The following is a 15006-nucleotide window of genomic DNA, read 5'->3' as shown; positions in this document are numbered from 1 at the left end:
AATTTGTTAATAATTTCTTTCAATATTTTAGAGGCGTTGCACTGTCAGTTTTAGGCGAAAATATTGGAATTTTAGCACTTGTGATTAATTATTTTTGAACTGGGGAAAATTTGAAGATTTTTCAACGATCAGAATTTGTTAACAATTTTTTTCAATACTTTAGAAGTGATGCATTGTAATTGTGATCAGTTTTAGGCAGAGATATTGAAATTTTAGCACTTGCGATTAATTATTTTCTGAATTGGGAAAAATTTGAAGATTTTTTAAGTAACCAGAATTTATTAACACATTTCTTGTTACGGGAGAATTATAAATTTTATCAGAACGTTGAAACGAAATTAAAACCCTTCGAGAACTCTGATTGTACCAAACAAGATGGCTTACTATACATTATGTTATCATTATTATTGCTTATTAATTATTTACGGAGACTGAATATCTATTATTTTGCGAATCGAAAATTTTGCAGTCCAGATTTCGTTAAATAAAATATCGTCTTCTAACGAAACTCAATTTGCTTATTTTCGAAACTCAGTACCCAAAGAGTTAATGTATCTTTAATATATCAGTGGTACACACGGCATGAAACGTGTTAAAAATGTACGTACACGTTTTCGAAATATGAATCGTTAAATAGTAAATATCGAGACGAAATTTCAAATCGTTCTAAAAATTTGAAATCCAAGAAGTTTCAGAATTTATCGAATTTTCCTCGGTAGGAAATAGAAAAGTTGAAGAAGAGTTTAAATATGGATAAATATTCCACGTTGTTCGATGCATTTTCTGACAATTCAGCTTTACGAGATTCTACTTTATCGTCTCGCAGAAGAATAGTGATTTAAAGATCAGAGAGCAGTTAGGTGCTTAGCCTTTCATCTGCCATTCAGATCAGTTTCGCAAATTCCTCGGCTGGTGAATGCTCCAACGTTCTGCACCAATGTCTGCTTAACGGAACGATAAATTCCTCGACCAATCTTTCGGCGTACGGTTAATGAATTATGGAAACCGAGGAACAATGAACGATTATCCCAACAGTGTTGAATAAATTACAACCGACGTTCTGTTCGAACAGAGAGTTTCTATGGAAACCGTGTTTCGATCCTTTCAGACTGGTTGTTTCGATAATTAACTGCGGATTCCGCTTTTTAACTCGTTGCCTGGCCGAAAGCACCGTAAAGATCCTGAAGTCTAATCATTGGCAAATTTTGCTTCAATTGTTGTTAATATATATTATAATAAAAAGTAAGGAGTACTCTATGGATAAATTTTGTATTTAGAAATTTGCATCAAAAATAACAAATATCTCGTTCCACTTAAAAAATAAAAAGGCATGTATACTGAAAACAAATTGCCCCAAGAAAATACTCTATGGTTAAATTTTAGAAATTTTAATTAATTCCTACCAAAATTAATAATTCTCCTAAAAAAGAATTTACAGAATTCAAAGAATTAAAATTACTTAATTGCAACGATCCCATTTATCAAGCATGCATACTGAAAATAAAGTGCCCCAAGAGCGTACTTTACAGTTCAATTTTATATTCAGATTCCTATTAAAAACAATTCTCCTAAAAATATCTCACTCCACATAAAGACCCAAAATTACATCAACCCCATAATTCCCATAATCTAAATTACCACACCTAAGTCAATATCCCACGAAACTCTCAGTCACTCCAGAAAGATCCAAGTGTTCCTACAGCGAAACAAAAAAAAAAATCCCGTCCAATTTCACGAAGGATGTTTCCAAGGGGCGTTGAATTTAAATGAAAATCGAACACCTTGTACACAAGCGTGAAATTTCCCCGACATAGTTTACACAGCGGGGCCTATAAGTCGCCGTTAATGAAAACTTGGAGGGCAAACGACACAACGGGGTCGATGGAAACGTGATCGGCGCGCGTCAACGCGGCCGAGTTTCCTCCCTCCGTGGCGGCGGAAACTTCCGGATTCATAAATCGGCCGGCAGTCACGGGTTATTAAGCTGTAACCGAAAAATTAGCTGCCGCACCGGAATTCTTAATTAACGGCCAACGTGAAACTCAGAAGGGACGTCGCGACGTATAACCGGGGCCAAAGTGTGTCCCCGTAAAAGTTCGAGGGAGGAAAAGTTCCTCCGGCACGGCGGACCTCCTTTCCACACCCGTTAAGGAAATATACTGCCGGTGGGAAGTTCATCAACGCGATACTTTAGACGAAGCCTTAAGGCCAGTATTCCACGAGACGCGGCTGGAAATTCATTTACGGCCACGCCATCAAGCCACCCGTTACAGCTGTTTTAATTTCCATCCGCGGGATCCTACATTCGTCATCCGGCTTTTACGGCGCATCCTCATTGAAAGAAAGCGGCCCTCGCTGCCCCTGTGGCATTTTATAGCGCTGCATGGGAGTTTGGGAGAGACGTGTTCCTGCTGTTTTTGTAGTTTTGTTTCCGGGGAGTAATTGATTATGATTGTTCCGGGGAATTGAGTTAATTCGTTCGGTTAATTGGTAACTCAGACCCTTCAATTTGTATTATTTACGTTGATTATTAATTTTGCAGGGTGGTTCGTTGCTATGAAATTTGAAAAAAATTGTTTGGCAACGCAGTGTTCGCTTTGGAACAATTTTCGTAATCGAACGCATAAATTTTTTAGTTTCTTGGAAATTATTTGTATTCTCTGTAACATATGCGTAATTGTTAGACTTCTTGTAATTTGCCATAATAAAAAATATTGTAATTTCGTTTAAAAAATGAAAGATAACATTTATATCTAAAAAAAAAAAAAAAATACAGTTAAAGGAACTGCGATTTAGGAAAATTATGCACACTTAAATATATATCAATTTTTATCTACATTAGTGCTTTTAATTTAATTTTTCTTTCTTTTGCTCTGTTTTTATTTGCAAACGTTCATATCTTGCCTGCTCTCCATGTTACTTTTACACAAATCGGTTTATACGCTAAATAAATAAATAAAATTTGTCGAATAATACTCAAACTGATACGTGTGGGTGAATAACACGTGGTAGAAAGTTTAATACGAATATATATTACAATAATAATTGCACAATAACGATAAAGACACATAAAAAGGAATAATAATAACCTGATCAATGCTCTCTTATTCTTTCTCTCATATATGCTCTCGCACTCTCTTGTTATCATGAACAACGCGGCTCTACTGTTTACTCGCTGTTTCTCTCTAGGACACCGCCCGTTTCCCCAATCTCGAGTCGATTCGAGTATCAGCCATATATCATGTCTATCCTAGATCGTGCACACAAATTCAAAATAAACACACGACATTTACGCCATCACTCACAACATATTATTAAAACCAAATCCGCAATACGTACGAACGTATGTAAATAACAAAACTAATCCTCTGACATGTTTCTAATTACTTGAATAAACGTGACAGTGTATGCTTACATTTTGCACGACTTTTTCTAATTACAGTACTTCGACTAAATATTGTTTACAATTATGTAACAGATATATCCGGTTAGATGTAACAGAATATGGAGAGTACTGGTTGTGAATCACATTTCACCAGGAGATCCTCTCACGTTGGATTATATTAGAGAAATCTCTGCCGCCATTATACCTCCGGTATTCTCACCTTCTCCATCTAAAACTCTCTTATTCCAACTTCAAAGCTTTGATCCTCGAGAGCCTTCTTCACTTTCTTACGATCATTACGTATAATACGTCCACTCCGGCGGCAATAGCATTTCACCACTTCATTTCCAGTGGTTCTCGCGAAACAGACGAAAACGAAATCTCCGAAAAAGAAACACGAGCCAGCTTCGAATAATTAAAAGCACCCTCGGAAAAAGAGAATGCAGGCATGGCAAAGCTGCACGCTACGATGACTACCGGGTTCAAATCTCTGACAACGATTTAAAGGGTTGCTGTCTGTCTAGTGGACGGGGAAATATTAATTTTCCGATTTTTGCGTAGTTGAAATATCGTCGAATTTAGTTGAAATTTCGTTGCGATATTTTTAAAAGCGTCACACAGTTACCGAGGATCGCATTTTTGGAGGTTTCTATACCCTTTTATTTCGTAAATTTCAATCCAAATATTTGGAATTAAAAATAGGTAGAATTGAAATTGTGAAATTTTCAAATTCTCAAAAACCGTAAACTTGAGAATCAATGGACAAGTTTATTTAAAATTTAGTTATTGATATTTTTAAAAGCGTCATACAGTCTCTGACGATCGCATTTTTGAAGATTTCAACCCCTTTTTATTCTACAAATTTCAATCCCAATTTTCACTATTAAAAATACATAAAATCGAGATGAAAATTGCAAACTCTGAATACCTAAAACTCTCAAATTCTCGAAAACTGCAAATTTAAAAACTAGAGATCCTCGAGCACTCTCATATTTCGCCTATTCTCGATCCTTTCGCTACAGTACACTGTGTTTCAAAATATTCACCGAATAAACACATTTTTTATTTAAAAAGCACTCGACTTAATTTTCATGCACCACTTCTGCCTCTGCAAATTGAAGAATGTGAAAATATTCACATCCTGCGTCACAAGTACCAAGGTAATTACGTCACTCCATAAACCGAAACGAAGGAGTGGCGAACAGGTAAGAAGACACACCGTGCATAGTCGATGGAAATTAACCCATCGAGAGCAGATGAGCGTGTGTCTTCGAGTCGAGTTTCATCGAAGTTTATCGATCACGCGTCGTTGTCCCTGCGGGGCAATGTGTCTCACGGTAAATTCAAGCAAATCGCGGTTTCGCGCGAGTCCTTTGATGTCCTGCCGCTAATAGGGCAATGAGGTTTCGGGGGGAAACTTTGGTTACATCAGCGGAAGTTGCGGAAAGTTCTCATAATACGATGAAGCATGTTGGCGAGCATGGCCGCGAACAGTTTGCGGCAAACAGTCGGCTCGTTACGTTGTTCCAATCGATCGACTTTCGATAACACGTTGGCTCCACAGCGAACTTTGATTTCCGTTTCTTCTCCAACTCTCGTCGTCGCCCATATTCACGGATTATTAGACGAAACGAAGTTACCTTTCCCGATGTATCGCTCGTTACACGAGCGACCGTTATTGAACAACGTGGATCGTTAAGATTTCTATATTTTTTAAATTTTTCTACTCTAATTTAACGAATGTGAGTTAGAAATCGAAAATCAGAGTAAATGGGACAATTTTAAATAGGGTAAGAATATATTCGTTAATTATGTCTGTTCTCTGACATAATTTGGTTCTTGGCCAACACCTGACAAGAATCGTGAAAATTTGAAACGAAGAGATTATTCAAAAATCACCTAATCACTTAAAGGACATTTCGCACAACACCAAATGTAATACACAGAAATACCAATTCCTTTAAAATATATTACAGAAAATGGACATTTAATTCATCGACTGATAATTCTCCCTAAAAAGTCCACGTTGACGAACATCAATTTCCAACACGCAACCTTACCGATCCTCCCCTCAATTTCCACCGCTAATCAAATTCAGACCCAACGCCAACCTCCTGATAAATCTCCGACTCTCCTCTCCACTCTAGGCCACATTTCTCGCTACATTTGCAACGTATTCAACAGGGCAAATACACGATTGACGAAGTAATATCGTTACCTGAACTCGATGAAGCCATGGTGGAGAATCAGGGCCATGAAGTCACCCTGAAGATCGTCCCTCTCGCCGGCGAGCAACAGAATCCCGTCCCATGCCTCAGGCCGGAATTCCAATTCTAATTGGACGTGCTTGTAAGCAGCCTTCAGCGCGGGGAACGCCAACCAGCCGGAGCCAGTGAAACGTGGCGATCTCACCTCGGCCTCTGCAAGCAAAAATTACCATCGTTAGTCGGGGGCTCATTATTATTATTACACATCGGCCGTGACACGCGTTAACGCAGACCCGCTTAATGCGCCTGACAAATTGTACCATTCATCCCGGATTATTCACGGTTACCCATCTCTCCCTCCCTCTTCCTCAACAGACAGAATAATCTTATCAACTCGTCGACGCTTCTGTCACGATTTACAGCAACGAGTTAGCCGATGCTTGTAAGTCGTTAGCCTTAACGTAACGCCTGGCGAAAGATCCACCGAGGAGGTTCTTTGAGAAATTGGCTAAAGCTTGCGTGGGAATGGCTGCTTCTTTTTGCCGGCTTGTAGATACGGCTACAGCTCGGAGATCTTGTGTTTTGTGTTGAGTAAGGATTATTTAATCCTCGTGTAGAAATTGGTCGATGTTAGAACACTGACGTAGACAGTGATACAAGTGGGTATTATTACGTACCTGGGCGCGGTTATCGTTTATATGTACTACTTGCATTCGTATCTATTTGTGAATTATTTTGCTACCTCGTGAAATTTTCGTATTGGCTTCAGTTATTCACCAGTTTTGCACACTTTTTATTTACCAGAGTATTTTAAATAATTCTTCGGTCGAGTTTTGATATTAGTATATTTTTCATAAGTTAGAAACTGTTTTGCAAGCATGAACAGGGCTGAAACGAAAGGCGTGTATTTCTAAGAAAATTGAAAAGTTATTAGGTGTACGAATTAATTGCCTTCTTTCACAAACTTGAATGTTTATTTACAAAAAAACTCAAGAGAATTTCGAGCTCCCTTACTTTGGATGACTTTTTTTCTATTTATCGAGCGCACTGACGAATTCTCTCTTTGAAAAAATATGAACAAAGGCAGCGAATTAATTTCTGCACCTAAAAAAAAGTTTCAAAAATGAAACACAACACCGTTTAATCTCGCCTTTCGAAATTTTCTTCCATCCTTAACCATAGCGAAGACACACCAACCTCCTAATTACACGAGACACCCAGTACACCCACCCCTCACAGCCAAAGGGTTAAACGACATTTCTATAGGCCAAGAGCAGGAACTTTTTCCAGCTCGCAAACTCTACTATCAAACAAGAGCGAAGGATTTATTTCACAGGCCATATTTCGTGATCCACTTATCTCCGTCTAATTAATTGCATCCTACATATATATAGTATATACGTCGACGGAGCTCGGATTGGCAAAGCAGTGTGCGGCTGTTTCCAGCCTCCCTTACCCTGGCCCAGCTATCCAAGGAAACGAAGAAATATGGTCGGAGGTGAGGGTGGCGGAAGTAGGATAGACAGAAAGCTGGGAATCGAGAATTCCAGAGACGTGCGAGGCTTAAGGAAGGTCCTTCCGCCCTGGCCGATGGCGGGGGCCGACTATCAGTCAAGGGAACACACCGTACAGAGAAAGAGTGGCATTCTCGGTGGTACACGCGAGCATAAGGGCGGTGATAAATCAGTCAGACACCACGAATGGAAAAACTCCCGCGTTGCGGGGCCAGCAAATGGAATAACACCTCTTGAACTTCCGGCCCGCTGGCATAACAAAGCGTTATTCGACAAACTGTATCGCGCCTCGTCGCCACGAAGAAAGGCGAAGAATTTTCAAGTTCTGCACTGGAATTCTCATTTCTTCTACTACCGCTTCTCTTTTATCTACTTGTCTATTCCAGCTTTCTTCTTTTACGTTGATTTCGCCGCCGTTTCGCGTCGCGAGGATTGTTTATCCGTTAACTGAGCTCACTTTTCAAGCAGAAATGGTATCTTTTCGGTTTGTAATTGAAAGTGAATAGAAATTGTAACCAATTACTGTACTTTTCTTCTGGTATAATGGGAAGGTGATGTATTTTATGATTAACGCAGGCGAAATTGTATAATGAAAAATAAATAATCCTTGGATAAATGAATCACAGCAGTGCACACATAAGCGTCCGTCGCTATCCCCACCAATTCTTGGAAATGGGACTCCGGGGTGGAAACAAAGTAATTCAGACACTCAGACACATCTCTCTTTTCTTTAGTTAAATTCGCAGAAGTCACCTCCCCACTTAAGTAAGGACCGAATGCGGACGCTTATGTATGCACTACTGTACTGTGTTCTAAGCATAGAAGAACCAATGACTTAACTCGTCTTCCCCAGTTAAAAGGTTAACGAAGTTGTAGGGACCCTAGAAATATTGGGGACAGCTTGTCAAGCTCACGAATTAAAAAATATCGAAAATATATTATTTCTCTAACCCAGAAAATTTCCAAAAAATCATTTACCGTCCCTTACGTCTCCAGGATTGGTACAGAAGAAGAAAAACAAACCGAGGAGAAGATATGCAAGAAATTGAAGCTCAGCTAATGGCTGCTCTCAAGTCCGACCAATTTCCAATCAATTAAAACACCTCATTTTATATTTTCTCATTAAGCAACGATAAATTCCGAGTTTGCGCAAACTCTTATATCTATTCTAACAAATATTAAAATCTGAGGTCAATTAAAATCTCCAGGAAAATTTGCCCGAGCTTGATTTTTCCTTACGATCAAATAATCCTCGCGTAATTTTTCATAATTCAACTCGGAGATTCTATTCTTGATATCCTGATCATCGTACAACGTTGAACGCGTGAATTCTGAACAATTATAGCTCACGAGCGTATTACAGAGTGGAGAAGAGGCAAAGATGTAAATGTACACGTAGTTGATATACGAGCCCTCGAGAACGAGAGCGAGTTAAGTCAATTTAATCTCGCGGTTTTATCTCAGGTAAGTCAATATCCGCACAGAGAAATAAGAATACCAGGGTAACTCGATTTTCCAGCTTAATTGGCTGCAGCCGCGGTCATCGTGGGTTTAGCAGTTCTACGTTGTAATTAGTTCGTTGCAACTGGATTAATTATAGATCGAATCAATTGTTTGACTATAACATAAAACACAGTCACATTTCCCTTTAATCTCGAAACACTAAATTTATTTTTTCTAACGTCGGCGATAACGATAAAAAATAGTACAGTAAATTCTCTACAAGTGTCAGTTTGGATTCTACAAGTGTCAGTTTGGATTCTACAAGTGTCAGTATAGATGGTCCTACGCCAAGGCGTCATTGCTGCGCCTATGTTATCTCGCTTGCTGTCAGTCAAGCGTTCTTTTACGAGATTTCACGCCTCGACAATTCATAATAGAAAAATATAATTTCTTTAATATTACTTTTTTTCATCTGAAATGTTTTTTAACACGTTGGTGAGATTTTTCTGATGAAAATGATATCAAACACGATATAATTGTCTGGCGTGACAGTGAACGTGTTAATAAGTAAATGTTGTTCAAATTATGTCGTGTTTGATGTCATTTTCATCAGAAAAATCTCATCAATATGTTAAGAAAAATTTCGGGATAAAGAAATGTAAAGTTAAAAAAGTTGATATTTAAATCGCTTGGTTGCCTCGACTCACGTTTCATCCTTATCTTTTATTCGCTGTCCTTGTCTACGTTCGGCAAACTACAAAGACGGGCGCGAGGCTCGAAAACGTAGTCCCTGACTCTACAAGTGTCAGGTTTAGATTCCTTGCGGACTGACACTTGTGGAGAATTTACTGTATTAGTATTCTTCTATTAAATTTATCAATATTGAAATTGTCGAAATTATTTATTTCTCTATTACTGTATTACATATATTTTTAAAGTGAAAAATATGAAAAAAAATTGTTCAGAACAGTTAGTGTTTCAGCGTTTCAAAAGTGGCGTCTTCTTCCCTCTCTAGGGAGAGAATTAGAATGAAAAGGAATGCAGAAAGTCCGTCATCAGGCTAATTTCACCGTGAACCAACGATAATCCAATTTCGTTTTATCCCACTGAAAATGTCCGTTCTACGTTTCACGAAATAAAATAATCCAGCCAAGGAAATTACTCTGTTCCCAACAACGCTCCATAATACCCCTTTTAGCGTAAATTAACAAAATATCTCATTTTTTCTCTCTTTTTTTTCCCAACAGTCGCGTGTCACTCGCGAGATTTATCAAACGACTCGGTAACACGGAACAGCATTAATAGCTCGCGGGGAGAGCAGATTAAAACAATCGCGTTGGCGCGATTGTATTAAAAACGAATAGCAAAACAGGTCGCTGGGAAGTAAAATATGCTTTCCCGAAATAATAATGGAAACGAAATTAAATACGCACGCAACGAAAGAATATCGAAGCTTCGATAATAATCAACGATATTCTACTGTTCCAACGAGCGAGAAAGTGAGAAAATCGTCTCGAGGAATGACAATATCGTGTTGGAATTCCGTTGGTACGAGCGAAAATCGCGAAGAAGTGGGTGGAAAAAGAGAGTCGATAGACGGCGTTGAATTCGTTCGAACAGTACTCGATGTGGCGCATTTCGAATAAGCGCTCTTTGCCTCGTATATCCGCCGTAGAAAACGCGCGATCCAACGTACTCACAGACAGACAGACACGCGTGGATTTAACGAGGTACAAATTTTCCTCGTAATTTCAGCTGTCCACTTGGCGCTCGTGCTTCGAAATTTTCCCCTCCGAAAGTTATAGGTGTAAACGTTTCACGTTTATCCGGCGACGTTTTAGTTCTTTCCTCGGGAGCTCGGATATCTCTTATCGGTGACGGGTACGAGCGCAGAGCGGAAACAACACGCGCCTTCGATACGGTAGAATTATAATTGCGTTCGTCGGTGATGCGATTTTCACGTTTCATTTGCGTTACTTCATTATTCATGCCGTTTAAACCGGCGTCGGTTGTTTATTCACGACGATTAAATTATTCCCACGTTTATTACTAATATTTCCAACCATTTCTCGTTGTACACCCCACTTTGTCAGGCTGGAGATTCGGCGAGAGGTGGGGTGGTTTCCAGTCATCGGGAAAAAATTGCATTTTTTTCTCTCGCGAAACGCGGCGACAAGCGAAAAAACCGATACCTGTTTTTAATTACTTCGGAGATTCGGGTGTATTTAACGGTTCGCGGAGCCATTTTCTATGGCTCGTAAACTGTGCACCGTCGATATTTCATAACAAGCTGTTATCAACTCTTCCTTTCTACTGGAGCATCCATTTTTGATTAGTTAGTTTATTATTCAACTTATCAACTAATGCCGCCGGCAGACTTTTCGCTCGACGTGCGGTAAAACGGCGAGGAAAAATCGTGTGGCAATTTTTACGAGGCCGCTGTAAAGGGGAGGTTTCGATCTTTAAACTGACAGTGATTCGAGTCGTGGCAAAAATTTTTGAAATCTCGTGCAGTCGTTCGGAAGGAGTATGTTCAATCTGTCGCCACACTATTTAATGGAGAAGTATTTTAGAAGAAAATAAGCTCAGGCAGGTGAGAGTAGAGGCTTCGCCCTTTAAAACGACCCCAGGTTGACTATCGTACGATTTTTTTTCACCAAGTTATAATAGGTCAAAGGTCGACAAATTTTTCCGCGAAAAATTCGCGGTCTTTTAATATCGCCGCCGAGTGCAGTTTCCGAAATGCGGGGTAAAAAGTTAATTGCACTCGAATTAAAAAATAAGTACCGAAAGGGAGGGAAGAACGGAAGTATAACCAGTGTTGCTACCAACTTTCATCAAGATATCTCTCACAGACAAAAAGTTCTAAACGAATGCAGCTAACTTTTTCACTCTACCTCGTACCGGCACTTATAAATTAACCCTTTCATTGCTAATTGCGCCTGCAGCCGCTTCAAAAATTGCTACAAATACTTCAATCCTCGATACTACCGTCCAGCTACTTCAACCTCGATTCAATAAACCAAATTTCAAAACGATCCGGCCAAAACGAAAACGACTTTCACGCACTGAAATCTGCCGCAGCGAAAGGACTAAAACGGGTCACCCTGTACAATCATATCTTAATCACGGCAGAAGTGAACTGTAACGTTCCGACAAAAGCAGCTTAACAATCTCCGTACCATGAAAATAAGAAATCTGAAATTCGTTCGTTTTAACGAGTTTAATTGTTCCACTGTTAACAACCCCCGCCCTCCGCTTCCGTTTTTCACCGGAGGTTCGTTAGCCGGTGGAAAAATCTCGATACGTTGCTCCCGTTCCCGCGGAACGTATTTTTAATCTTCCAGTCAGCGAAACGCGACCGTGGAAAATGTTAATCCCGAAACGAACTATCCGCGACCGGAGAGGGGGCTAATCGCGCGAAATGCATCGACTGTATCCTCGTCCGTTCGCCATACCGTATGACCGCAATGCACTTCCGATCGTGCCACCGCATTTTTATCGCTGAAATGGACCCACGGGATGCCCGTGGCTGACCGGCCACGGATTTATACAATGGATTTAACGCGACGTGGCAGAGTACACTGTCGGTTTTATCGTTTAGCCGAATTAATTTGCATGCGGCTGTTCTGGGTTCCGCTTCTGATTCGTCTTGACGAGTGTTCTGGCCATTTTTCCAGGGTTTCCGGAATTTTTTTCACGTTGATGGGAAGGATGGTAGTGCGAGAGGGGAATTTTTGAAGATGTCTGTATTTACGGTTTGTTAGCAGTATGTATTGTAAGGTGGACATTTTTCATTGAATTGTTTATCAAATTCCTTGCAAATTTTTTTTTATTCTTACAGTTGAAGAGTGATTGAAGACTTTTTGTAGAATAATTGAATTACACCTGTCCCCCGATTTACACGGATGATCGGTTCCTCAGAATACCGTGTAAATCGAAATCATGGCTTTTTGTATGAAAAACCGTGTAAATCGGGGAAAAAAGAAAATGCGCATAATTTAGTCAGTGATTGAATTAAATTCATTATTTTAAATGTAAAATAAAAAGAAAATAAAAATGAAAAACAAAAAAATATTCAGGGTCAGGGTTTAGTTTCGAGCGGGCGATCGACGAAGGCGAAAGTAGCCGGTCGCCAATGAAAGATCCGCGGCGGCAGCAAACTTTACGTTACAATATGAATGCCTTTTGTGTGCAAAAAAAGGGGGAAACTCCGTTCATTTTTTGGTTTAATGCCAGTGTTAACAAACGAACGGTACTAAAAAATGACTGTACAAATATGTGCGCAGCATAAACTTTTATTTTTAACAGTTTATATTTCTGAAAAGCCGTTATTTTGAAAACCGTGTAAATCGGGGGATAGGTGTATTCGATAATTGCTTGGAAATTTTGCTAATTCTTATTATTAATAGAAGAGTGATAAAAGATTTTTTATACAATGATTGAATTATTCATTAAATTCCTCGGAGACTTTTTTTTATTACACCTGAAAAGTGATCGAAGACTCTTTGCAGAATGATTGAATTATTCATTAAATTCCCTTCACACATTTTTTTTTATTAAATTCCTTTCGTTTCCTTTCGCACGCTCTTTTTCGTTTTTGAGCATAATGGATATCATCGCGTCCCATACGTTATTTGAATTAACCTATTCATAACGGATGACGGATTGGACATTTTCATATATTACACATCAAAGCTTCACTTTTCACTCGACAATAAAATACGAACTTATTCAAAAATTCCCGTATTACTATCAAACAAACCGAAAATGATAGAAAATTTTTCAAAATTCTGTAAACTAAACTACAATTACAATTTTCAAATTTCCGTCGTTCGAAGTTCGCACAATTTCTGTTCCACATATTCCATCGACTTAATTGCCGCCCGCGGTGCAACTTTTCGGCGCATTTAGCGCGTTCAAGAAACACCTCGCGGTCTCGTTTGGCGAATCTCGAAAAAGTCTCAACTCGGCGCGGCGTGAAAGCTTCTTACCGAGTGGCTTGTCGCTCCGCGGGGACTTACGCGAATTTTGAGGCCACTTAGTCCGCCGGTAAACAATGGACAATCAGGACGGCGAAAGTTTCGGCGGGACTTTAAACGGGGCAAAGTGGATTTTTTCAACGTCGAGGGTTTTCTCGTGTCGGTCGAATGTATAATAATAAAAAAAACAACAACAAAAAGGGCAGCTGTTGTTAAAACATATCGAACGAAAATGGAACGCGTATTTCCGTGGGCTTTATCGACGATTCATCGAGCCTCGTACAAATACTGTGCTCGCGTGTGTGTGTGTGTAGGTTGGGTACGCGTAATTTTTGGGAAAAGCAATTTCCACGTGAATCGTAACTAAAATTAAACGTCGCTAAAACGACGAAAACGATCGATGGATCGTTCGCCTCGCGGCAAACGATACACAGCGGTGCCGCCGGGAATTATTTACAGCTTTTCGGAAAACTCGATTCTAACTGCGCGCTGTAATAATTCATCGCGCTCCTCTGCATTTTCGGCTAACGATTTTTTAAATAAATTCCGAAGCTCTGCGTAGCGTTTAGAGGAGGGAGGGAGGAGAGGGGATTTAAACGGGCTTGCAGTTTCGATTTAAATGCCCGCTGTAGTTTATTCGACGCTGTTTGATACAGATAGACGAGGTGTGTTTTAACGAACAAATTTCAAACAGATGACAATGGACTTTAAACAGTCTTCTATTCACGATATTTTTATCATGTTATTTATTATTTTCTATTTACGATAATGTGACGTTGCATTGTGGAGAGCGTGTTTTGAGTAGAAAGTTGGATAATAATTCCTGTTAATAAAATCATTGCTATTTCTTGAAATGCATCGAAAGGTAAAAGAACTGATTACTTAACCCCTACTATACAGGGTGTTTTCCCTAACTCAATCACCTAAAATTTTTTAAATCTTTTTGACAGCACGAAAAAACGTTCGAAGAGGAAATTTATCTTCTGTTCGAATTACCGAATTTTCTTCTGTTGTCACCTCTAACAGTATATCAACAAAGATATATCACACCACAGTGCTCCTGAGAAAAATGACCATTGCATAGCAAAATTTGCCTTTTCGAACAAAATCCTTTCTTCCCCCAAAATTTCTTCGTACCGTCAATAGGAACGGAGATACTTTAATCTCTCGTGTCAGAGAAAACATCCGGTACACCGTAACACGCTGCGAAATCTGCAACTGAATACGAGCACCCTTCGCAAAAAAGTCTCAAGCCTCTCGAAAATTATCAGAAAAATCACATCAACGTACGATCAATCTGACTAACTCTCGATCGGGAAGAAAAAAGCAAGAGAGAGGAAGCGATGAAATTATCGAGTCGACGGGGATCACTAACCTCCGCTTTTCTATTCTACGTGTATGATCAGTCACTTTGGCCCGCAGCCAAAACCAGTTCCTCACCGGGGGCCTCAATTAACCACTTCACTTGCTCCGGA

General features: G+C 39.5%; 1 protein-coding gene across 1 annotated transcript in view; it reads right to left on the bottom strand.

Annotated features, from left to right (window-relative positions):
• Nucleotides 1-15006, bottom strand: part of LOC108572105 (pikachurin) — a 272858-nt gene that overhangs the window by 63831 nt on the left and 194021 nt on the right. Inside the window, exon 5 of the mRNA XM_017934297.1 lies at nucleotides 5604-5805. Within this exon, the coding sequence (XP_017789786.1) occupies nucleotides 5604-5805 (202 nt within the window). The remainder of the gene's footprint in view (nucleotides 1-5603; nucleotides 5806-15006) is intronic.

This window comes from Habropoda laboriosa, unplaced genomic scaffold (assembly GCF_001263275.1).
Source record: "Habropoda laboriosa isolate 0110345459 unplaced genomic scaffold, ASM126327v1 scaffold110, whole genome shotgun sequence".
NCBI classification, from domain to species: domain Eukaryota; kingdom Metazoa; phylum Arthropoda; class Insecta; order Hymenoptera; family Apidae; genus Habropoda; species Habropoda laboriosa.
The sequence above is the reverse complement of the archived record's forward strand: the minus strand, read 5'-3'. Positions and strand labels throughout refer to the sequence as shown.